This window comes from Microtus ochrogaster, linkage group LG3 (genome assembly GCF_000317375.1).
Source record: "Microtus ochrogaster isolate Prairie Vole_2 linkage group LG3, MicOch1.0, whole genome shotgun sequence".
NCBI lineage: Eukaryota > Metazoa > Chordata > Mammalia > Rodentia > Cricetidae > Microtus > Microtus ochrogaster.
The window spans coordinates 11,717,295-11,741,527 of NC_022029.1; the positions used below are offsets into that span (position 1 = coordinate 11,717,295).

A 24,233-nucleotide genomic window follows, 5' to 3' on the forward strand; every position below is an offset into this window, starting at 1 on the left:
GAAATGGGTTAGTCCAGGTGCGAGAGTTAGCCGAGAAAAGGGCTAGTGCTAAAGAGTCAAGCAGTGATTAAATGAATACAGTTTGTGTGTTGTTATTTCGGGCATAAGCTAGCCGGGGAGGCGGCCGGAGTGGCGGGAAGCAGCCTGCCGCTCCAATTACTACAAATAGATTTCCATTGTTTGAATCCAAACATAAGAAGAATTTACTGTTCTGTGACAGATAGTACAAGATGGGAAGGTAGATACAGAGTGGACAGTAATGTGGCGGGAGTAGCATAACTAAAATATGCATAATGAAGCCACAACTATAAAGTAGAACAGCAGCTGAGTACATTCTCTAAAGCACGAAGGTATTCTTGGCATTGACAGTTAATCTTCTGGCACTTACCCTCCGTGGTGGCCCAGTTACAAACTTCCTGTTGGTTAGAGCAGCAGTGCATGGAGTCAATACATTATATCTTTTTCCAGACTCTAGTGAGGTGGAAGTAGCAAGACACAACAGGGCTATCTATGGTTGCAGAGTTATCTCTTTTAGAAAGCTGGCTCTGTTAGGCAAGGCATTTCCCCATTTCCTTTATGCTCCTTGTTACCTGGCACACTGATGGGATGGTAACAAATATAATATCTACATGAGACTTTCAATGGCAAACATATATATATATATACATCATATATACATATGTATATATGATGGATATGGAAACAGAACACAATGGGAGTCATGCCAACAGGCAATTTCCAGAGCAGCCCAGTTCACTAGACCATCTAGTTTTAGAATTATTTTATGCAGAAGATTCAATCAAGGCATTAAATCACTGTTATTTTCTGTGGTTACAGCTTTTCTTATCTGACTTTTACAGATGAATGGAATGTCTAACTAAAATAAAGGACTGAAATGTCAATAAGGTGCTCAAACCAGAAAAAGATTAAACGCATTTGGGTAGAAAATAGGATGCTAAAGGGAAAAGATTTTGTTGGGATGAGTGTTAAGTGACCTCAACGGTGGGTCAGGGGTTAGAGCAAACTGAAACTGTCATTTATTTTAAGCAAAATACACTAGGTCTATATGCGATTTCCTAGGCAATTCTTCTATGTTTTATCTCCTGTAACCCTGGAGAGAGAACCTAAGGCCTTCTGCACTTAGTCCACTGTCATGTGACATCTTCAGTTGTCTCTGGCTAATTTAAGAAGTCAGATCAGTTATTGCCTCTGTCCCCTAACATTTTAGGATTCCATCTTCTGAGGAGCAATGGTGAGAACAAGGGTCACAGCTGGCAACATGGTTTAAGGCAAAAAAAAAAAAAAATGGAAAAAAGAAAAGAAAAGAAACGAGAACAGGTACTTAGTTGGCTGAAAGTGAGAAATGTCCTTAGCCTTGCCAGAGGCCAGAAATGCAGACGACAAAAGTGTCCAGTTTCCCCACAGACTGAGGCTGGGGATGACAGGAAGGAGAGCTAGCTTCTTGTTGCCCAATTTCCTGTTCTGGAAAACATACTGAGGATGTGACTGACCTCCAGGACCTAAATAGCTAAATAGCTAATCCCTATTCTCTTTCTCCATCCAGCAGGCAGTGAGGAACAATGGTATCCTGATCCAAGGGGCCCCTCCTTCCTGAGGGAGTTATTTCTTTTCCCTTTCACCTAAGTGCCCTATGATACCATTGTTTCTAAACTCAACTGGATTGAATTTTTTTAAAAAAACATATCTTAACCTTAACACTGTTCATTTAAAAACCTACTTAGTGACTCCTGATGATATTCAGTTATAGGTTAGTGCCTTTGTTCAGCCATTATTGCAAAAGCTTATCCTGCAGCACATGGGAACCACTTCAGAGACCCACAGCCCAGACCTTATGCAGAGAGTGAAAGACCTTGGAATACACAGACCTCAGTGGGATGTTTTTAATCAAATCCCTCCCCTCACAGTTCAGGGAACCCTGAAGAAAAGGAGGCAGAAAAAGTGTAAGACCTAGAGAAATGGAGCACACCAAAAAAAACAAGGCCTTCTAAGCACAGCAGGAGCAGTGCACATAAGAACTCACAGAGACTGAAGCAGCATGCCCAGGGCCTGCATGAATCCGCATCATGTCCTCGGCTCTTAAATTATGGCTTCCAGTTTAGTACTCTTATGGGATTCCTGAGTGTTTCCCTGGTCATTGTGCCTTTCTTAAGCTTTTTTCTTCTGTTGTTTTGGCTTGCCCAACTTCAACATGATAGTTTTTATTTTATCATATTGTATTTTATTTTGCTATATTTTAAAATGTGAGAAAATGCTTTCTTTATAGAAAGAGGACCACATAGCTCAAAACAAAATGCATATGTTAAGAAAGAAGTTTCAAAACCATAATAATACCCAAAATGAGCATGATTTCCTGATGCCAACAACAAGCAAATGACTGAAAACTCAATTAGCATATCAATAAGTCAATAAAAACATCAAATTTGGCAACAACTACTTAACATTCTATTAGCTACCACTAATTGTTGATTTTTTTTCCTGGGTCCTTAAAGCAATATTTATAGTTATGCTTTAGTATAATTTTTCCCTTCAAGGAGCTCTTGAGAAGAATGTAAACTCCGTATGTTACACTGCGTTAGGACAGAATAATAATTACTTACTCAAGTCAATAGGTAATTTAAGTCTGCGTAAGTATAAAGCTGTTTGTGAGGCAGCTGCTCCCAAGCTGCTTTTACCACTTAGATAAGCATTAAATTCTGTGGCCAGAAATCGAGTTATACAATATGACTACATCAAAAAAAAAAAAAATGAAGTTTCTTTTAGAAAGACTAATTCCATATTTTTTGGCTAAGTCAATAAAACTGACTTATAAAACTGAAAGTAAAGACATTCAGCCATCATCTTATGGAAGCAAGCCTCTGCTCTTTGTATGTGTACATCTTTTAGAGGCCACCTTAGAGCAACACGTGAACATATTCCCATATATGATCTTATAGACAGCTTTTGCTGGTTTCCCTAAAATCCTTGCATATAGTACATGGCATGAAATTAAAGAGGTGAGTTCTAGAATGCTGTCCCTTAGAAATGATTGCTGACAAAAACTCGTAGTTTTCCAGTGACCCAAATATACTTTAAAGAAAAGATAGATTTGTTAACCATTTCAACAGTGAATGCTGTTGCTGATCTAAAGAAAGAAATAGTCAAATTTCTTGATCCTAATAGCCATTTGGTCCCATCAAAATAAACAGTACAAGAACTTATCTTTTACTGATAGTCACACTAAATTGAGTATTTACAATTGTTATATTATGCAGATATATGTCCAGAGATGAGGTTGTTTTCAACATGGAATAATTATTCTTCAAATAATCTTTAAACAAATATTAAAATGTCTCCCTAGATAGAGTACTTAAGATGAATATAAAATGTCTCCCTAGAGAGAAAACTTAGATCTCAACATAAAGTAGGTATGATATTTAACCACTGGTTCCACATGAAATGCAGCCTTCTAAGAGTAGACAGTACAGCAGTAGAAAGCACAGCTGCAGAATGAACAGAACCCTGAGGCTTAGCTCTGAAGAAAACGCACACCTGGTCATGCCTGACTCTCCCACCTCTTCTCTGAATGCAGGAAAACCAGGCATCCAGAATCTAGAGGGAAGAAGGTGAGGCTGAGGGTGGAATGAAGTCTTTGCATCCAGGCAACCCCTGTGGCTCAAGGTGGAAGACTAGAAGTTAGACCCTTCAGAAAGAAATTATGAACACCAGACCCTCCATTGCAAAAAAAAAAAAAAAAAAAAAAAAATCAGGCAAAAGAGGCATAGACAAGTGAAAGCAAGTGGATTAGAAGTAGTCTACACAATAGCACTAGGAGATCTCCAACTGTGCCTTACCCTCTTTGCTCTCTGTCTCTGCACCTCACCTCTCCTCTCCTGGCAGCCATCACTCCATTCCTTGACTTCTCTTTCAATGTATGAACTACTGACTTTCCAAAAAAAAAAAAAAAAAATCTTTCAACTATGAAAAAATCTACAGTGAAATCTCACTGATTTTAACTGCTACTTGCTGCTGCTCCGTGAGCCCGCCGGGTAAGGGGAACTCCCAATTTTTAGGAATAAGATTGTTGCCACGTGACTCCCGAACTGGGTTCTTTTTCACTTCGCCGCCTTCCCTAATTGCTTCAATAGGCGCTTCCATCTGTGAGTGTCTCCCATTCTGCTATGGTCGCTTTCATTCTGCTATGGTCGCTTTCCCTTGCCAGAGCCATGTTTGGATCAGTCCTGGGGGCCAGTCCGCCGGGGCATTAGCACCGCACATTCCCGTGCAGTGCATTCAACTGGGGACCGGGTCCTCAGCTTCTTTATCTTTTCTTTCCATTTCCTTTCTTTCCTTTTTCTCTTCTCTTGACGGTTACGTGCCGCTCGGAGCGGCGCCCCCAGCCTTCCTTGTTTCTGGGTAGCCAGAATCCAGCTAGGCCACTGAAAGACCCTAGCTTAGCTGCTGTAATGCCATTTTGCAAAGCCTTCACACAAACAAATGTTAAGTTCAAGGTAAAGTCAGTACTCTTAGGCGGTCAAACAGGATATCTGTGGTCAGACACCAGGCCTAGGAGGGGAACGAACAGTTCTGGGACAAACTACATGTACCCTAGATAGGGCCAAGTCCGCTATTATTATCAGACCTTCATGTCTCTGGGGAACTTGTCCCCTAAATGAACCCATCGCCTCATTCAAACTGACCAATGAGATACCTGTAACCATGCATTGCTTCTGTATGCCTGCTTTTGCCACCCTTTTCCTATAAAAAGACCTTCTCCCAGCCTGCAGGCGTGCAAGTCCTCCAAAAGGACTTTGCAGCCCACAGGTACCTGCGCCCACCCAATAAACCTCTTGCTAATTGCAGCCTGTGGTCTCGACTGTTCCTTGGGTTCGGGGTCTCCCCCTGAGGGAAGGACCACTCTGAGGGTCTTTCAGCCACAGCACCCCACCCGTGGACAAAGGACGCTTTTCCACGTGGTCCTGGGTGTTTGTACTGCGGGTTTTCACGATTTTGGCTCTGGATAGCAACCAGCTCCCCGGCTTTTTCAGTTCCAGCTTTTTCAATTCCAGCAGTGGCATGGTGCATTTTTTTTTTTCGGTTCCAGCCTTTTGCCCCTCCCCGCTGCGGCTTCTGTAACGGCATGGTGGCTCTCCAACAGAGCAGACAACAAGGGGCAGTCGCCATCTTGGCTGAGGGTCAGGTCACGTGACCGCACTCTCCCTGTTTTACTCACAGTTTCACCCTGCCTTCTCACCCAGTTTTCACTAAATTCCTCTAAGTCTCTTAAGCTGTTCTCTACCATTGTCGGTTCCACCACTAACCTTATATTACAAACAGTTTTTTGCCCTCAACTGCTCAGAGATCTGGGGAATGTGATATTTAAATATTTAATTATTAAAAACTTTTCACAACAACAAAAGAGACAGGTTGTCTCCTAGCAGCAGCTCTCTGCTCCCTCCAAAAGACAGACACGTGCAGAACAACGTCCTTCTGCATTTCGCTTCGACTGCAGAGCGCTGACCATTGGGCTAACCTGCCTTTCGTCTAAAGTAAAGTTCTCTGTCATTTTTTTATTAGTAACTCAACTAAAATCTTATCCTTCTCAAAGATCTCTGACAGTTTGACAGCTGAGAGGTTTTGCAAAGTGACCTCACCAAACAAATTTCAAATCAAATTTATATCTTATGCCACAAACCCAAGAAGTTCTCGTGAGTTCCAGGGAGCCGAATTAAGAAATCCATCTTAAACAGGTCAGATACCCCCTCAATTCCCTGGTCCTAAATTTTATTTTTCCTTAATTTAACTTTGTTGTTTGTTCTGCCAATACCTTAGGGACACCAGACATTCCCATGCCATAAAAACCGGTCAAAAGGAGACCAGCCATGCCAGGATGCGACCAGCACCCTGCCTTCTGTCGGGTTCCCCTTCTACAAAAGACAACGCCCACTATCAGCCGGAAGCAGTCTTGAGATTTCACCGCCCCAATTCCGTCAAACTGGAGTGTCTCATTTGCTTTTTTATTAAAAGCAAGATATGGGAATGTTATTCTTTGGGTCCCTGCCCTAGCCACGCCCACTCCTCTTTTACCTCTGACCTCCGCCCACCATCTCTGTCTCTTCTTTTGTTCTCTCCCGGTGTACACGCGGCTTTGCCTCCTCTCTCCCCTCCTTCTCTCTCTCTCTCTCTCTCTCTCTCTCTCTCTCCTTTTTGTGTAATAAACATTTTACCCTTATGCCTATCTTTTGTGTTTATATGTCTGTTACCGGCCACCACAGCTCGCGGGACGTGTGCCCTCCTTCTGGTGGGAAACTGTAGCTGTTTGTCGCATGGAGGCTCCGCCAGCCCGCCCCGGGGATGTTACAACTGTCTCTTCGGGGCTAGCAGCTGCCGCAAACATCTTAGAAACATTTTAGGAATAACACTAACTATTTGAGCAAAAATAAATTACAGGTTACTTTCATATGAGAATTTCAGAGGCCATTCAAGTAATCATTTATTATTGAAAGAAACACTTATTGTAATATGACTATAACAGAAGCTACATATCAAGGAAAGCTGTGTTTATCCTCTGTTGATGTGCTCTTCCCTTTACATTTTTATTTATCCCATTCACTTATATAAAAAACAATATGAATTATGAATTCCAACTGTACAGCAATTAAAGCTATTCTTCACAACTTAAACACCTAATACAGATTTTCATTTCAGCAACATGTCCAGTCTCTAGTCCACTCTCTCTCTCTCTCTCTCTCTCTCTCTCTCTCTCTCTCTCTCTCTCGTTTTTCAAAACAAGGTTTCTCTGTGTATCTTTGGTGCCTATCCTGGAACTAGCTCTTGTTACAAGACTAGCTTTGAACTTTCAGAGATCTACCTGCCTTGCCTTCTGAGTACTGGTATTAAAAGTTGTGACCACCACGGCCTGGCTTTAGTCCATTTTCTTAATGGTCTCAAGGCTTCAATTTCACTATCTGTAAAATGAGACAGTAATCCTCTGTATTGCAGATTAATAATTTACAGGATTATACAGTTTCCAGGGTCAGCAATTTGGAAAAATCAGTCTGTAGCTAAAACATAGGAAAAATAAACTCAAATAAGAAAATCCCTACCAATGTACAGGTGCAGTTGGCAGGAATGCAGTTGTCAGGCAAGCATTGCTTATTAAATCAATACAAGGAAGGCAGCAACCAAGTTTCCAGAACACAAGATAAGATCCTGACAAAGAACAAGAGTGTGTGACAAGGGCTTCCCTCACAAAGAATGACATTATCTTAGTGTTATCAGTAGGATGAGAGGAGAAAAGGCAACTATAAATGTGTTGTCAACACTCTGTCATTCAACCAGTAGGGTGTTCTTTACTTGTGCTAGAATAATGATGGAAATAAGACAAACATCAATATCTATTTGGAAAGATTTACAATAAACATGATATAATTTCATAATATTTATTACAAACATAAGTCCAGTTTTGCAGGAATTTGAGGGAGATTTTCATATAATAAGTGGCATACATTTGGGCATTAGGTGAAGGGTAGAAGTTTGCTGGAAAGAAATGACAGGAAAAATATACCAAAGCAAAATAAGAGGCCATATAAATTAAAGCATAGGGAAGTTTCTTTATCTGTATTAATTAGTTCATAATTATAGGGGAAATAATGTTTCTCCAAAGTTGAATACAACTGCCCAAACATTTATGGACAGAACAAAGATTCTATGATGAGTGACAGAAACAGATTTTATAATATGATATTGCTGGCAATTGTTAATTAGAAGGTTACCTATGGTCTCTATTCTGCAGAGACACTCCTGGAGAACAGGAATTGTTCAAAATAAATCAAGGCAGCAAATCAGTGAGTCTTGAAACCGGCTATCTAGACAGACAGAAAGAAGAAATGGGAGTCCTCAAATGTCAGAAGGAGCAAAGGAGAGGGCAGAATAATGACGTGAAGAAACTCACCTAAATGTTAATGTAAAAAATATTTAATAATTATATACATAAAACTCACCTAAATGTTAATGTAAAAAATATTTAATAATTATATATCTATATTTTACATTAACATTAGGTGAGTTTTCTTTATGTCATTATATATATATAATAGTTATATATCAATGTTCATGTAAAGATATTCAATAATTATATATAATATAAAAGTATCCATATGTCTTATACTTTTTCCTTGATGGGGTCTATTTTATATTTTGTTACTGACAAATTTCAAACAAAGCCGAGACCCTGTTCTGTGGAACTTAAGCTCAAGAAGCATACAATTTTATTTGTCATCTTTCTTCTATTTCCTTCGTATGCTTCTTGTACCTTCCTTGCTCTGGGATAATGCTGCTGTACGCTCTAAAGATTTGTCACTCACGTTAGTTTAATAAAACACTGATTGGCCATCAGCCAGGCAGGAAGTACAGGCAGGGTAACCAGAAAAGCAGAATTCTGGGAAGAGGAAAGGCAGAGATGACACCAGCAGCCAGATGCAGAAGAAGCAAGATGAGTATGGCTTAGTGAGAAAGGTTCTAAGCAATGTGGCTAAACACAGATAAGAACCGTGGGTTAATTTATGTTGTAAGAGATAGTTAAGAATAAGCTGAGCTAATAAGCCAAACAGTTTATAATTAATATAATCCTCTGTGTGTTTCTTTAGGACTAAAAGGTTATAGGACTGGGTAGGACAGAAAGACAGAAACTTCAATTGATACCTTCTATAGAAAAAGCCTTTCTTTACATGAACTATAGATTACTCTCCACACCAGCATGAACTCGCAGTTCACTATCACATATCACAGAATGACTGTCTGCTTTTTATCTTCATGTCTAACTTGACACTTGGATTGGGATCTTATACTTCTCCCTATATTCAGATGAAATATTTTGCTGTTTTCTTGGCTTAAATAAAACCAACATCATGATTTTATGCAGTTTTCTTTAATTAGAATAAAATATGCCCTCTTTTGTTATTAGGTCTTACTCATTATAACACTCATTAGAGGTTTGCTAATTGTTGTGACAAGGATGCTGAAAATGAAATAATCCCTGACTAGGGTCAGGAGAAAATTAGGGTGGAAGAGAAAAATGATAAATGTGAACAGGAGGATAAATATGAACAGGGGGATAGAGTGCTATTCCCTTTATTCCTGTAGATCTTACTGCCAAATGCCATCTGTTCATTTTCCCACTACCGATGTCCTATCTCTGACAGAGACATGTAAAGGAGAAAAGTAAGGTAAATTCCTCTACCTTTAATTATACCGTGACAGTTCTGTTACACTGGTAAAGACTAAATGACTCCAGTAAGTTGTCATATCATTTTTAAAAGCAGAGCCCAGAAACACTAATATGTAGCTTTATTCCTAAGGAGAATCTGCAACATAATTGAACATAATACAATTAGTCTGCAAAATGGGTGATTGTCTCTGATTTGGGAGTAGAACAAACTTCATGTTGAGAAAGAACTCCATTCTACACAGGGCCTAACTAGCAGAGTAAATGCAGACAAGCAAAGTCATAAACATTCCCATGAAGCTGTGCCAGTCCTGGTCAAAATAACTCACCAGGCTGTCCAAACAACATCTGTTTGCTTCAACATCATCCTTGTAGATACCTGATTAACCACTGTTTTTAAAATTCCCCTATATCCCAGTAAACGAATTCAAATGTTGCATACTTTTACACAATCCTAAAGAACCAAGGCTTGTGCCATCCTATTTCCAGTTTTTCCCATTACAACCCCCTTACCCTGAAGCCTTGGGGCCATTCTCCCCCACCCATTGCGTCAGATTATGTGACTTATTATGGTCTGAGTTAACTAACTTTTAATCAATAAACCCCAGTGTTTTGCACCAGATACTGGTTCTGTGGTGGTCTTGTTTGGTGGTCCCATTGCACAAGTATAACAGTGATCTCAACAGTCCTGCCAAACCATAATATAAGAAATTACATATGAAAAAAGGGATATGTTAGGAAGATAGGGCTTCTGCAAAAAATGCTGCATCTCTTTTCCACTTTAAGTTATCTGCTGATCATTACTTTCCTACTATACTACCAAGAATGATGTCTGCAGTTTATGATAGAGGATATTGCTAATATTTGTGAGCACAGCAAATATTTATACTGTCTTAAGATTAAATAGAATTTTCTGATTTTCACATAATTATTTTTCAACTTCTAACTTCAGTTATCAACATGCCATTTTACTTAAAACTTGAAAAATAAAAGGATATATACAAAATTAATTAGGACTATGAAAAATGCAGTGATGAAGTGACAAATTTATAAGCAATTAAAGTTCAAAACAGAGTATTTGCTTAGCATATTCATTTGTTTGCATTTTTCAGCATGGGTATACAGTACAATAAGGGCAATAAAAAGCCTAAGGTCTTAAAATACCTAGTACACGTTAGTCTTTTTCATTCATTGTTATAAGTATTAGCATTTATCAATTTTAGAGATACATGGGTCCCACTGTGATAGTTCCATGAGACATACATAATGCACTAATCTTGTTCCTTGAACCTTCCACTCCTGACTCCATCTGCTTTCCTAATATCTATCCTCCTGAGCCCTTATGATATCTAATATTTATGTACAATTTTATAGTTACCACAAAACCCAGCCATTTTCAAATGAGTTCACTTAGGGTCTAATCAACTACACTCAATTTTCAATTCATTGTGTTTTAGAGTTTCAAATGTATTCTATTAGTCTGCTTTGGGTCCTGTAAAAGACTGCCAAAAAGTCAGTGGCCTGTAAGTAGAATATAAGTAGTAAAAATGAGTATCTTGAGCTCTAACAGGTGAGAGGCCAAAGGATAGGATCCTGCTGTTGGTTAGTGCTTCTTCCTAGAAACAGACATAAGTTTATATAAATCATGATGTGGTGGAAGGGCATGCTCTAAGAACTAGGTTATAATATTACAATTGCTTTCATGCGAATTCCCCCATAGGCTAATAGTATACTGGTTTTATCTGCCAACTGATAAGCCTGTAGAAGGTGATTTAATCTAGGGGCTCGGACTCAGTCAGTGGGTCCATACCTTCCTGAGTTCATATTATGAGGGCATCATTTGGATGAAATATCAGAGGTGAGGACTGGTTGGAGGACTTTGGTAACGGGGATGTGTCCCTAGGGGTTGCATCTTATCCTGGCCTTGTAGCCACCCTCTCCCATAGATTTCTGCTGCCCTGACATCACCATAGGCTCACACCAGCAGATCTAAGGACCATGGGATGACTCCTCTAAAAATGTGATCCCAAGAACGTCTTCCCTGAAGTTACTTCCTCTCAGCCATTTGGTGACAGAAACAGAAAGTGTAGGCACTGATGCTGTCAATGAGGTCTCAGCTCAGGCCTTATCTGCTGAAAACATCACATTAGAGAAAATGACTCCAAACTTTGCACTTTATGAAGATGCAAACTTTCACTCTATGACCCTTGTATCAGTTTGATTCAATTTTCACTATTACTTTGGTATTTAAGTAGACAACTTCAAGCTATGACAAATATAACTAACTCACTGACAAACTAATTTTGCACAAAGCTTCCACTTGATAGTTTTTTATAGTCATAGTCTCTCAAGCGAGTGTTCAAATAAGAAGCCAGGATCTTTAAGTTGTATCTTGGCTGTCAAATCAATGATAATTAACAGTATGCTGTAAATATGTATGTAACTCTGAAATAATTACTGTAATTAGGATTTCCAGTTACATACATTTTCCTATAAATCCCTTAACATTGTTTTTCTTTATGTCAATTGTTTTTCAAGGTCTGGCTTGCGCATTAGGTCTTGTGAGATTTTACCAATGCTGATGTTCATAGGCACTGACCATTGGTTCCTCCTTTTCATCCAAGCTTCTGTTGGAGACAGCAGACATATAACAAGGTCCACAGAGACGTCCAATGCTGAGTTCTCTGGGTCCCAAATAAAGTGATCTTGCCATCTTGTTGCAAACAGAACAAATGCTGATCCATTCTGAAGTTGTGTCCCAAACCAAGAATGAAGTGTCAATGGCCGTTTCTCGAAATTCTTCATTTTCTCAAAAATCATTTGAAATTTCCATTCCTTTCCAAAATTTTAAGATCTTCATGGGCATTAGGATTTTTCTTTTAGTAATTCAACATTCTGCTCTTTACATACAATCAAATATACTATATCATCAAATGCAGTATTCAAAGAAATGCTCTGTACATGAAATCCACCACATTTAAACTTATGCAACAAAATCTACAATATTGCTGTGTGACATAAATTCTAAACATTTTATCACATCACCATCAAAAGTTCTTTTTATCTAAGAGACATAAAGGTGAGTCCTTGAATTTATTCTTCCAAGATCATATTTCAACAAACTCTTTCTAGACGATATTCTGTAATTCCATTAAAGAGATTCTTTCTTCAGGGCAAGAAGACAGAAGCAAACCAGCCTGGTCTACAAGAGCTAGTTCATGGACAGGCTCCAAAACCACAGAGAATCCCTGTCTCGAAAAACAAAAACAAAACAAAACAAAAAGACAGAAGCAAGACCTAGGTCTAGAACCATGCTAAGCAGACCCTTGTACGAGGGGACTTTCCCCCCTGTATCATTTGTGGAACTCAGAAACAGTCAGGCCAAATACTAGGTACCAGTTTAGATAAAGCTGAACAAACTCTCTGCAACTTAAATGGGAAGAAAACTGAGTGTGTGAGTTCTAGATAAGATGATAGGGTTATGCAATTATTTTATTGTAAATTAATATGGACAAGATTTTTTATCTTGTACATAGCTGCCTGAAATTATTTGGACAGTATAGGAAAAGAATTTGGACAGCAATGTGAAGGGAGCATGCAGCAGCAAATTATTTACTTCCTATTCCCATTAAAATCTTTCCCCCGAGGTCCACTGTATCTGAACCATATTACATGTCTTTTACCATAAATTAAATACAATTCACTTTGACTTTAATTTATGTATTTTTTCCTTGCTAGCTATAAACCCTCATTTCTAACTACATGAATGATCATATGTTATACAATACCACTGTTTTCTGTATTGTTCAAATAACAGGTAAATTAGTCTAAACTTATTACAGAATGAGAAAAGAAATACAGCATAAAATAACATGAGAGAATCATTATAGAAGATAATATTGGTGGTTGTTTTTTTCAACTTATATTTCACATAATATTTACATTCTGTGTTGTATTTAAGATTTGGAAGATACCAAGTTAATTCTAATTCTGTGACATGGAAGATCAATTAGGACTAAATTAATGTAAATTAAAATAGACATATAATTTACAGTTATGAGTGTACTGTTGATTATACATAATAATGAAAATTCTTAATTTTCTGTTTTCTTTAAGACCCAAAACTTCAAGGCTTGAATAAGAAATTAATATTACTAGAAACTGCCTTGACAAGAGACTATTGCATATGTACAAGTAGAGTAAGGTAATATAAATTCTTACTTTGCACTTTCTGTCAAATTCCATAATTATTTTCTTATGCTTCAGCAAATTCTCCCCTGTTTGAAATCACATATGAGATGTCTTGCCTATTTGTTCCAGCTAGGATAATGTTGCCCCACATACATAAAAGACACAATATAGCAATTTAGAGAACTTTCAAGAAGGATACGTTTGAGATGAAATATATTGCTAGTCACATTAGGGTCAATAGGATTGGTACTGAGAAGATAATATGTAGGATTCATGCACACAGAACATAGTAAGAAGGTGGCCTTCTCTAAGCCATAGAGACATCAAAGATGCAGAGGAAACAAAAATGCCAGAGGCTAAATCTTCATTATCTATTCTCCATAACTCTTAGAACACAAAGTTGTATTGTTTGAGCTATCTGGTGTGTGCAATTTTGATATGGCAGCCCTAGGTAATTATTACACTTTCCCTGTAAGGCTTTTTTTTTTTTTTACAAGACTGTCAAGGGATGGTTTCTTTGGGCTTATCTTGTTGCCAATATCCTACATACAAAGCATTCAGAATGGTAAGAGTGGTGTCCAGCTGCTGTAGTGCTTGTACAAACAAGAAGCTTATGTTGGACACCTGATTTCTTTCTAGAAGTCTGGTATTTCATTACATGCTAGGATTCCCACATAATAAACTCACAATGCAATCCTCAGTGGTGAGTTTCTAGTGGGCTTCAGTGAACAAAAACCACAAGTATGGCATTTTCTTTCTGTAAGCAGCATACAATCCTTGTGGAGTTCTGGCCTGGGAATTTATGCTTTTCCATAGAACATTTACTCTAATTACCCCCAAATATCCATCCTTTACAATAACCCAGGAGGGTCCATGGAAACAATGAAGCATGGCAGGCAGTGACTGCAACAAATGTCTAATGCTTCTACTCATAAACCCTGGGTATTGGACCAGTGTTAACTTTAATATCTATGTAATCTCCCTTACATTAAAATGGTGAGCATAAGAGAATACAAATAGAATATCTTGCCTAAATCTGAATGCACTTAGTTGAAAAGCTAAAAAAAATGTGCCAAGAAGGGCTCAGGTCACATATAGTATCTCAGTAAGAAACTGTTGTTTGGGTCTGACAAATTTTTAAGTGATTTATTACATAAACAAATATAAACAAAATTGTCATTATACTTCACAACTAATCAAAAGTAGTTGCTTAAAATATTAACATTATAGAAAACAAATATCTCTTAAGATTATTATCATTAGGGAACCATACTGCTAGACTTTTATTTGAAATTACATTCACAATGGCTGTAGACTGCAAATCCCCTCCAAAATTCATCTCAAAATTTAACAGTCATGTGCTAAGTGGCAACCAGGCCCTGAGGACTCTGTCATGGTGAAAGAAAGTCACCATCATTTTGATAGTGGCATAATTTTTGTTAAAATGAGTTCCCCCTAAGATGGAGAGTTTCCTCCTAAGATAAAACGGCCTCATTTTAACTTTTTGTCTTATACATGGTTACACGAACATTCCCATGTTTGATGCAGCAAGATGGTCCTTTCAAGTGCAGCTGTCACTCATGCTCCAGGCTTCTCACTGCCCCAAAGTGGGAGCCTAACCAACGTCTCTTGTTTTAATTGGACGAGCACACTGTATTTTGTTAGAGAAGAAGCGAACAGAGTAGACAAGAATAATGCTATCTACGGTTCATTTTATACTCAAAATCCATCCGTTATTCCTTGGAGAATTTTAGTTTGTCTGCTTTCTTCTCCTAGTAAATACGGATGAATCACGTTTTTCTCTTGTAACTATTGATTTATCATAAACTATGTCAAATTATATCTAACTCTATATGTGTACTTTACAGCTTCTCGAAAGAGAGATCACCAGAATCAATAGCAATTATAGGACTGAATAATATTTCTGATGAAACCAATGTCTTCTTCCAGCATACACCTACCTTTCTTTCCTCATGATTGCTGAAGTCAACCAACCAAGCAAACAAAACTCCATTATTCACTACACCATACTCAGTCAATGCAACACCAAAAAGGAATTTATTGAGACAAAAAGAAAAATATATAGAATATTAGTTATTAGTCTCCTAAATTGTCCTTTTACATTTCTAGATTATCCAGACTATGATTGGTTACCAAGCTCTGCTGATGCCACATTCGGAATTTACCAATGTTACACTTTCAGATTTTACACTCCATTTTAAAGTGCCACTGTAATCTCTAAATTATAGGAACCTTCTACTGTCTTCTTCTACCAGGTCACCAGTAATTGTTTTGACACAGGAGGCAAAGTAATAAGTCTAACAGAAATACTGAATTTTTTTTTGCTTTTTCTGTAAACATTTAATTTTCTATCACTTGCAAAAGAAGAGCCTAAACTATAACCCAGTCTGCAAGATTTTTATGGCATGGCCAATCTCTCTAACATAACCCTGAATTACCTGAGTCCTTGTTTCTTCCATATTGGTTACAAGGACAGACATATCAAGCCAGACATCTTCATGCTCACAGCTTCTGCACTTTCTGCCTCAAGAGTCTTCCCTCAGAAATACACATTTTTTTCTCCTGAGTTCATTATGCCTCTGCTAAAATTGCCCTAACCAGAGTAAGCTGCATTTGCCTTTTTCTTTCCTTTTACTGAAAAGAGCTTTTATTCTCTACTAATATATATTAATTACAATTCCCTCTTCCTATGCTTCTCCCAGTCCCTCAGCACTGCTCCTCCTCTCTGGATCCCTTTTGCTGTCTCATTAGAAAACAAACAGGCTTCCAATGGATTGTAGTATAATACAAATAATACGAATATAATATAATATATTGTATATAATATGACAAAAAGTCTAACATATCCGAATAGGTCAAAAACAAACAAAAGAAGGGAAAGATCCCAAAAAGGCACAAGAAACAGATAAAGATGTAGAGACCCCACTTATAGGGTCTTCATTTTTGAAATGAGACATTGTAATGTCAGTTTCTTTCCCCAAAATCATCCTTTATTTTTCTCATGGTAGTAATCACCCCTACCTGACATAATATATAGTATCTGCTGTCTATTCATCTTTTCTCATGAGAATCCAGACACCATAAAATCAGAAATTTTGTTTGTATTATTTACATCGAAACATGAATATCTTAGAACATTATTAAGCCCATGGTAGTTAATCATTGAACGAGTGGGATTTCTCAATAAATTAATGAGATATTAGATAACTGAAGCAATGATTCAGAAATATACCATAGTGGGCTCATCCTGGGAGAGCAAAAAACGATTTCAAGTATTAAGAGAGTAACTGTAATAAATTCTCTTTCACTCTCCACATATGAAGAACATAGAATGGGTGCTTCTGTAATGGCTTTGCTATAATGTATTTCTCTCTCCTAAGGTCTCAAAATGTATTCCATTCTATCATGATATGCTAGACAAAATAACTTGAAGCTATATTGATGTCAGGATATTTGTAGGCAAAAATTATCAGTCTTGCTTTGTTTATAATGATATTTTTCCCATAATTCTAATGGGATGGATGGGCTCCTTAGTGAGAGCCATACATTTAGGATGTTAATTGGTTACCTTTCAATTGAAAGTTGAAGAATTAAAGAAAAATACACCATGGCATACTTCTGATGAAAAAAACACATGCCCTAATACCCATTTTGCATTTTTATCTGCTTGTGTTTTAATATATTTATTAGTTTGTCATCAAAAAGTTTATATTTATTCTTTTTCCTTTGCATATGGCATTCCTGTTAACTAGTTTTTATAAAAGTAATATGATATATGATATAAACTAAATAACATGACTTCTGAATATCAAACACTAATCTTTCAAAGATAAAATTTCTTTTTCGTTTGACAATTAGGCAAAAAATGCTAAGAAGATAATTTCTTCATATGTATACATAGGGCATTCTTGGCTTAAAGATAGAGATTCTGCTTCTATGAAAATAACAGCACTTACTAGCTGTTTTACTCTATGTTGCTATAGGTGGCTTCTGCATACTGACCTCAGTCTTGCTTTTTATAGTTTGCTGAAGTAGTTGCACTTGTCCTTGCTTCATAGATAAGTTAAGAAACAAAGTAATTGCCACGTGATGATAATGGGAGGAAAGTGGCAGAAGTGGACTTAATCTAAGATGTTTCCTTAAATGCTACAGAAGTTAATATTGTAGAAACTGTGCAATGGGTTTCCTTTGAAAATGTATAATTGTGAATTTTACATTGCTATTTTGTGTAATATATAAGGTTACCATAAATGACATGAGGTATATGGTTCATTTTACTTTAACTATTTTAATTTCTACCTCTTTATAATATTTTACATTAAAAATAACACAACATGAATAAACTTAAATTTCTACACCAGAAGTCCTCTGACACTTTTTGCAGTCCATATTCATGAGGATTTAAAATTAATGACACAAATGTTGTAAAGCACAAAAGGTGAAAAGCTGAGTGAGGAAATGACCAACTGAATATTCAGTTTAGAGAAATCTACTTATAGAACCACTGAAATTGTTTATCAAATTTACCATTTTGAATTGATTGAATTGATGGATTGCATCATAAGAATTGGGTTTATCTGAAATTTTAAGAGTTAAAACTTTCTATTTATTTAGACAAAAGGGGAAAATGTTGTGGGATAATATTTTTGCATAATGTGAAGATGTTTATTTGCCAAGGTGCCTCCTGATTGGTTTAATAAAGAGATTAATGGCAATAGCTAGGCAGGAGAGGATAGGCTAGACTTATGGGAAGAGAGAGGCATTTTCGAGGAATCAGAGCTGTACAGATTTTGTCAGCCAGACACAGAGAGTAAAGAGCCACATGGCAGAATATAGATTAATAGAAACAGATTAATTTAAGTTATAAGAGCTATTTTGGAAGAAGCCTAAGCTAAGACCAAACTTTCATAATTAATACTAAAGTTCTATGTCATTATTTAGGTGCTGGCAGCCCAAAGAAAAACTGATAAGAAGTATTGCTAGATTGTTTCTCATTAAAAACTAAAATAAAATATATGAACCATTTAGAACTGATATATATTTGAATTTTTTTCTACATAATGCATAGGTTAAGACTTCATGGTCCTTTGGTAGTGACATGTAGCATTTCTCCTTTAATAGCCCAGCAAAATTTTGAGAGGTAAATTTATATTTCTATTTCCTTTTTAGTTGAACTGGGTAGATTTCTTTTACTTGCAGTTAGCTTTAGGGTCATTGCAGAAGAATAGTTAGATACAATACTACTTCAAAAAACATATTAAGGAGATTTTTTTCTGTCAGAATCCTTGCTGCTTTAGAGACAGAAAGGTATCTCAGATGTAAATGAAAGAATACCTTAGGCAAAAAAGAAGACTTCAGGAAATGGAGAAAAGTAACCAGAGAACCTCTGATTCAGAAAGTCAGGAAAATGAGAAAATAATTGTAACATAGAATCAGTTCTAGGGAATGTGAGTATACAAGCTACAGCATGGCTGGACCACAGATGGTTTACCTGTGCCTCACAGGTGGTGACGATACCTGGGAGAGGGTGACTGCACCTCAGAAAAGGTGGCTACTTCTCAGAAGGTTCACATGCACTTCAGGAAAGATTTGTTTACCTCAAGGAGGGTGGCTACACTCAGGAAGGTTAGCTGTATTGAGAAAGAGTAGCTTGAGGTCATAGACATTGAAAGTATCTCCGTGAGATAAAAATACCTCAGACAGTATAGCAGTACCTCAGAGAAGGTGGCAACATCTCTAAGAGCGACTGTACTTCTGAGAAGGTAGCTGTCCCTAGAGCGGGTGGCTGCACCTCAGAGATATTGTCTCTGTGCACTCTAGGTTCTGCATAACCCACCTCACCACCTGTCTTAGGGTTTTATTGTTTTTAAGAGACACATGACCACACAACTCTTAAAAAAAACACCATTTAATTGGGGCTAGCTTATAGTTCAGAGGTTTAGTCCATTATCATCATGGCAGGTGACATGCAGACAAATGTGGTGTTGGAGAAGGAGCTCTAAATCTTGGGAGTACTACATCTTGATCAGCAGAGAACAAGAAGCAAACTGTGCTCTGCACTAGGTAGTATCCTGAGCATAGGAGACCCTAAAGCCCACCCCCACAGTTACAAGCTTCCTCTAAGAAGGCCACACCTACTCCAACAAGCATCCTACCAGTGCTAATCCCTATGTGGGGGCATTTTCTTTCAAACCACCATAGTAGCTAAACAGGAAACAATTTGGTGTGTATAGAAACTAATGGTACTCAGTGGACAACTTTGTGGAAGGTTTATATCAGTGATACAATAACACTGAACAACGGGAAGCCCTAAGTATCACTGTTCTGCCTGTATGTTAGCATCAGGCTTAATAACATTCAATCCTTGTATGAAAAAGAACAGTATACCAAATAATAATTTTACATACTACTACAATGAACATTCTAATGGACATTCAAGCATACACTACTCTGCTTTTAACACAAACTGCAAAAACATTTGACCTCAAATGTACTATTCAAAAGTTCTATTTTTTTCATTGACTATTGTAGATTGTCCTTCTTTACAACAATATTAATGATATACAAACATTCTTAGTTCATAAAAATGAACAATTCAGTTCATTTTTATAATATTTCTAAAAACCATAATCTTTGTAGACAATGAGGAAATTTCCCTATTTGTAGTGCATGTAGACTCTCAAATTGGAGTGTTTAGGACAATAAAGCCACAACTAATATGAACTTTTATTTTGTAATGATTGCATCATTCATTATTGTTGCTAAGGAATATATTAGGAGATAAACACTGCGGATTCTTCCATGTAAATAAATGATGGACTTCAAACACGTGATTTAAAATCCCTACTTCATACTGACCAAAAGGTTAAAATACAACACCTGTAAAAGACACGATGTATGGCAATTGCTCTAAGAATATTCCAACCTTCAGCCTTTTGGTAGTAATTAACAATAGAACAACAACACTTCAAATAATGCATTTAAAGATGAATGAGATCTTAGTTGGAGATGTACAACTCTAATCTCAGAACTAAAGGGACTGAAGAGGAGCTCTACCTCATGGGTAACAAAGTCAGACAAACTAGGGCAACCAACCAGGTAAGATGAATGAACCAGCTCACCTCATTTCTGGGTATGACTGTATAGTATAAACTATTTGCAAACTTTAAAATAATGAAAGAAATGTTTTGGGGGTGATTTTGTTTACCTTCAAAGGCAGTGGATCTTCTGTGAGAGGGCTGATGGGAAGTGATGTGGTACTGCTGGAAGGGCTCACATCACTCTGCAAAGAAAGAACACTTGTGTTAAAGATGACAGGCTTAAAACCATTTTCAACATTCCTAACTCTGTCCACTACACAAAGAAAAATCTTTGATATGATTGAGAGCTACACTAGTCTATGGGTATAGAGGCATGAATTTGGAGGGCAGTTTAATACTGTCTGTTTAGCATAATCATAGGAGTAGGTTCACACCTAAGATCTATGAGCTCCCAGACATAGGTTCTTGGGCAGCTGTGCTCTTGAGTTTCCTCCTATACAGTAGACTTTAAACCAAACTAGAAAATGGCTGATTATGCATGTAACATTTGTGACACTATTGCATACAAAAGCATGTCTTGTCAGCCTTATCATTACTATAGTTTAAAGGGTTTACATGTACATAAGACTGCTGATGACTTGTCTCTCCCATCAGCTTGAATAGCACCTTTCAGTACTTTGAGAGCTAGTCAACAAGGACAATGATTTCTGGCCAGTATCAGCTTAAATTCCCAAAGTCCTGTGTCCAAAGTGTGTGACATTTTCAGCAGTAAGATCTTACCAACAATATCTGGTAGAAAACCAAAGGCAATGATCTCCAGTGCTTGTAGGGCCTTAGGACATTTCTAACTAACAATGTAAAGGAAGAATTCTCACACACGGAACTAGGCATTTTACTTGGTATCTGTGACTACTAGAAGAATCATTCCCATTGTAGGTTAATTTCAATTAAGCTTTTTAATATGAATATGCTTACATAAATATTTACATGATTATACATACACACACGCGTGCACGCGCATTTTAAAATTCCAGCTTCTACTTTTTTATTTTCAAACAACTTTAGTGTTGGTTTTATTCCCCATTCCACCTCAAGCCCTACTCTCATACCCCTTTTTCCACCTAAACCTCCCTCCGCATTGTTCTTCCTCATGTATAATCACTTACATTCTACTAGTCACCTTCCTTAAGATGTGTCATCCCTCTTCACTACTAATGGTCCCTTTTAGTTTCCAAAACCAAATTAAAAATGTTTATAGAAAACAAGTTCATGGTTGAAATGTATTAATGTTATTGCAATCTTTCCAGAATTTAATTTAATAAAACTCCTTAAACTAATTCTGTTTTTAAAAGATATGAGTTAGGAGTCATCATTAATTCACTTTGCTAAGAGCAAGAACAAGCTACAGGAAATAGGAAGTAACAGAAGTTGTTTCAATGTATTCTTGGTGCATTTTTTTTAGAAGAACTCTTCCTAAGAAAGATAACAAATAAAAAAAAACACAGAAAAAGGCATGCCCACTGCCTTAGTATACTTTCTTTTGCTGAGATTAGACACTGACCAAAAGCAAGGAAGGAAAGAGTATTTGGGTTACAATCTATAGTTCTTCATCTGAAAAGTCAAGTCAGGAACTTAAGGCTAGAAATGAAGAGACCATACCATGGAGGAATGATGCTTACATAATACCTTGCTTCTGCTGACTGGCTAGCATCATTTCTTATAAAGTCCAGGCCCTACTTCTCAGGGACATCACCTTACATATTGGGCTCTACCTCCTACATCAACTATCTTTAAATCAAGTAAATTCCACAAACATGACCACAGGTTGCCCTGGTTGAGGCAATTCTGCAGTTGAGGTTCCGTTTTCTCAGCCAGGCCAAGCTGACAATCAAGATAAGCCATGACACCTACATTTCTCAGTTTGATTTTCAAATATATATGCATACAAATAAAGAAAACCCTGCCATAAAGATTAATATAAAAGAAAGAATTGACATGGTCTGAGAAACAATAATGGCTTTAGTGCACAGAAAAGAATATACTTTAAGATTGGTAGATACTGCACTTTCGTTCTATTTAAAAGCATTTGATTTCATTTATTAATATTTACAATGAAGTACATACATTATAAATATGGACTAAAATGTTCTTTCTTCTGTTGTTCTAGTTTTGAGACCAAGGAAAAGAAGTAAAATATCAACTGAGACCTTCACCCAGATTTTATGTAAAAATGACTTAGAAGAACTTTACACAAAAACTGAACAACACATTAAAAAGTTGGGAAAATATCAGTGGCTATCTTTAATTTTGAAATTTATTTGAGGCTGGCTGTTAAATCACTAATCAATAAAAACTCAGGAAATATTAATCCCAAAATTATCTGACAACAGTGAAATCCAGGAAATATTATGAGTTATAAACCTTTCTGATTCTATTCTATGATAGAAAAATGTTTATTCTACCAACCAATTCAATTCATAATTCTAACATAAGAAATAAGTGAAATGTTACAAAATTTGGTAAAGAATTATGTAAAATCTAACTCTGAGCTGTAGAACAGCTTGTAGACAGTGGAATTTTTGATACTTGTTTTAGACGATCTGTACTTGTTAAAGTGTCATGCTCCCAGCAATAGCTGTGAGAATCAAGATGTCTGAATCATATACTGTACAAATACTGTTTGAACTCCTGTAAGACAGTGAACTGAGAATCAAGTCGATTAGTAGACTCTTTCAAGGAGTGAGATCTCCCAGGCCTTGCCTGAAGTCAACGTGCAAAATTCTCAGCTCCCAGAGGCTGTCTCAGAGCTTTGTCTCAGTGTCACTGACACTAGAATGCCATTTATAGTTAAGAGTTTTGTTCTGCCTCAACTGTAAAGTTCAATTCATATTATGACACTTTAGTCCTGTTACTCTTAAAAAATCTTGGCATAACTGTTTTAAGCAAGGAATATATCTTAAATTTAAAAAAAAATTGATGAACCACACTCAAATATTAAAATGAGAACAACAGAGAAAAAGTCAAGTATAAGTATTGTCATGTTTGTCTTACTGTTCGTGAAATTCTTTTCAGTGACTTGCAATTGGGCATATTTACTCTTCTAAATAAAATTATACCAAGATCTTTGGAGATGAGTATTATCAACACTTCAAACTCTAATTAACTTGCCCTTTTATTCAAACACTGCAATGTTAACACAATTGCCTAGTAAGATACCAATTCACAAAATACAAAAGCATCCCATGTTGCTTTTTACAATTTTAAAGGTTATAATATAAATTAATTCACATTGTTATCATAAAAATAATTTGTTAGAACTAGGGCTTCCTGTGCTTTGTTTGTATTTTAGACTTTGGAAATAGTTTAAGAATTCTATGGGCACATAAAGAAGGTGTACTACAAGAAGCAAAATCTCCATAGACTGGATCTCCTTTGTCTCATGCTATGCCTTTGTTCTTTCTTAAGCAGCAGGTCTAACTTAGATCTTGTGGTGTGTCATAACAGCCTGTTCTAATGGTAGCAGGTGTCATTCACCTGCTTATCTGGTTCTAAGTTAATAAGGTAGCACCCACTTTCAACACCAAAGAGAGTTCACAATATAACATTTTTCTTGCCTGTAGAGAGACCCCGCCTTTTGGGGCGGGACAGCCTCGGGCGAATGTTTTTACTAATGAATTGGAACGCGAGACTGGAGCCCTTCCTGTTTCCGGTTTACGGTGGATCGCTGAACTCCGGGTGTGTGAGTGTGCTTTTATATT

General features: G+C 37.0%; 1 protein-coding gene across 1 annotated transcript in view; it reads right to left on the reverse strand.

The window, feature by feature from the left end:
• Ccser1 (coiled-coil serine rich protein 1) overlaps positions 1–24,233 on the reverse strand; it is a 949,444-nt gene that overhangs the window by 631,974 nt on the left and 293,237 nt on the right. Inside the window, exon 6 of the mRNA XM_013351266.2 lies at positions 20,643–20,717. Within this exon, the coding sequence (XP_013206720.2) occupies positions 20,643–20,717 (75 nt within the window). The remainder of the gene's footprint in view (positions 1–20,642; positions 20,718–24,233) is intronic.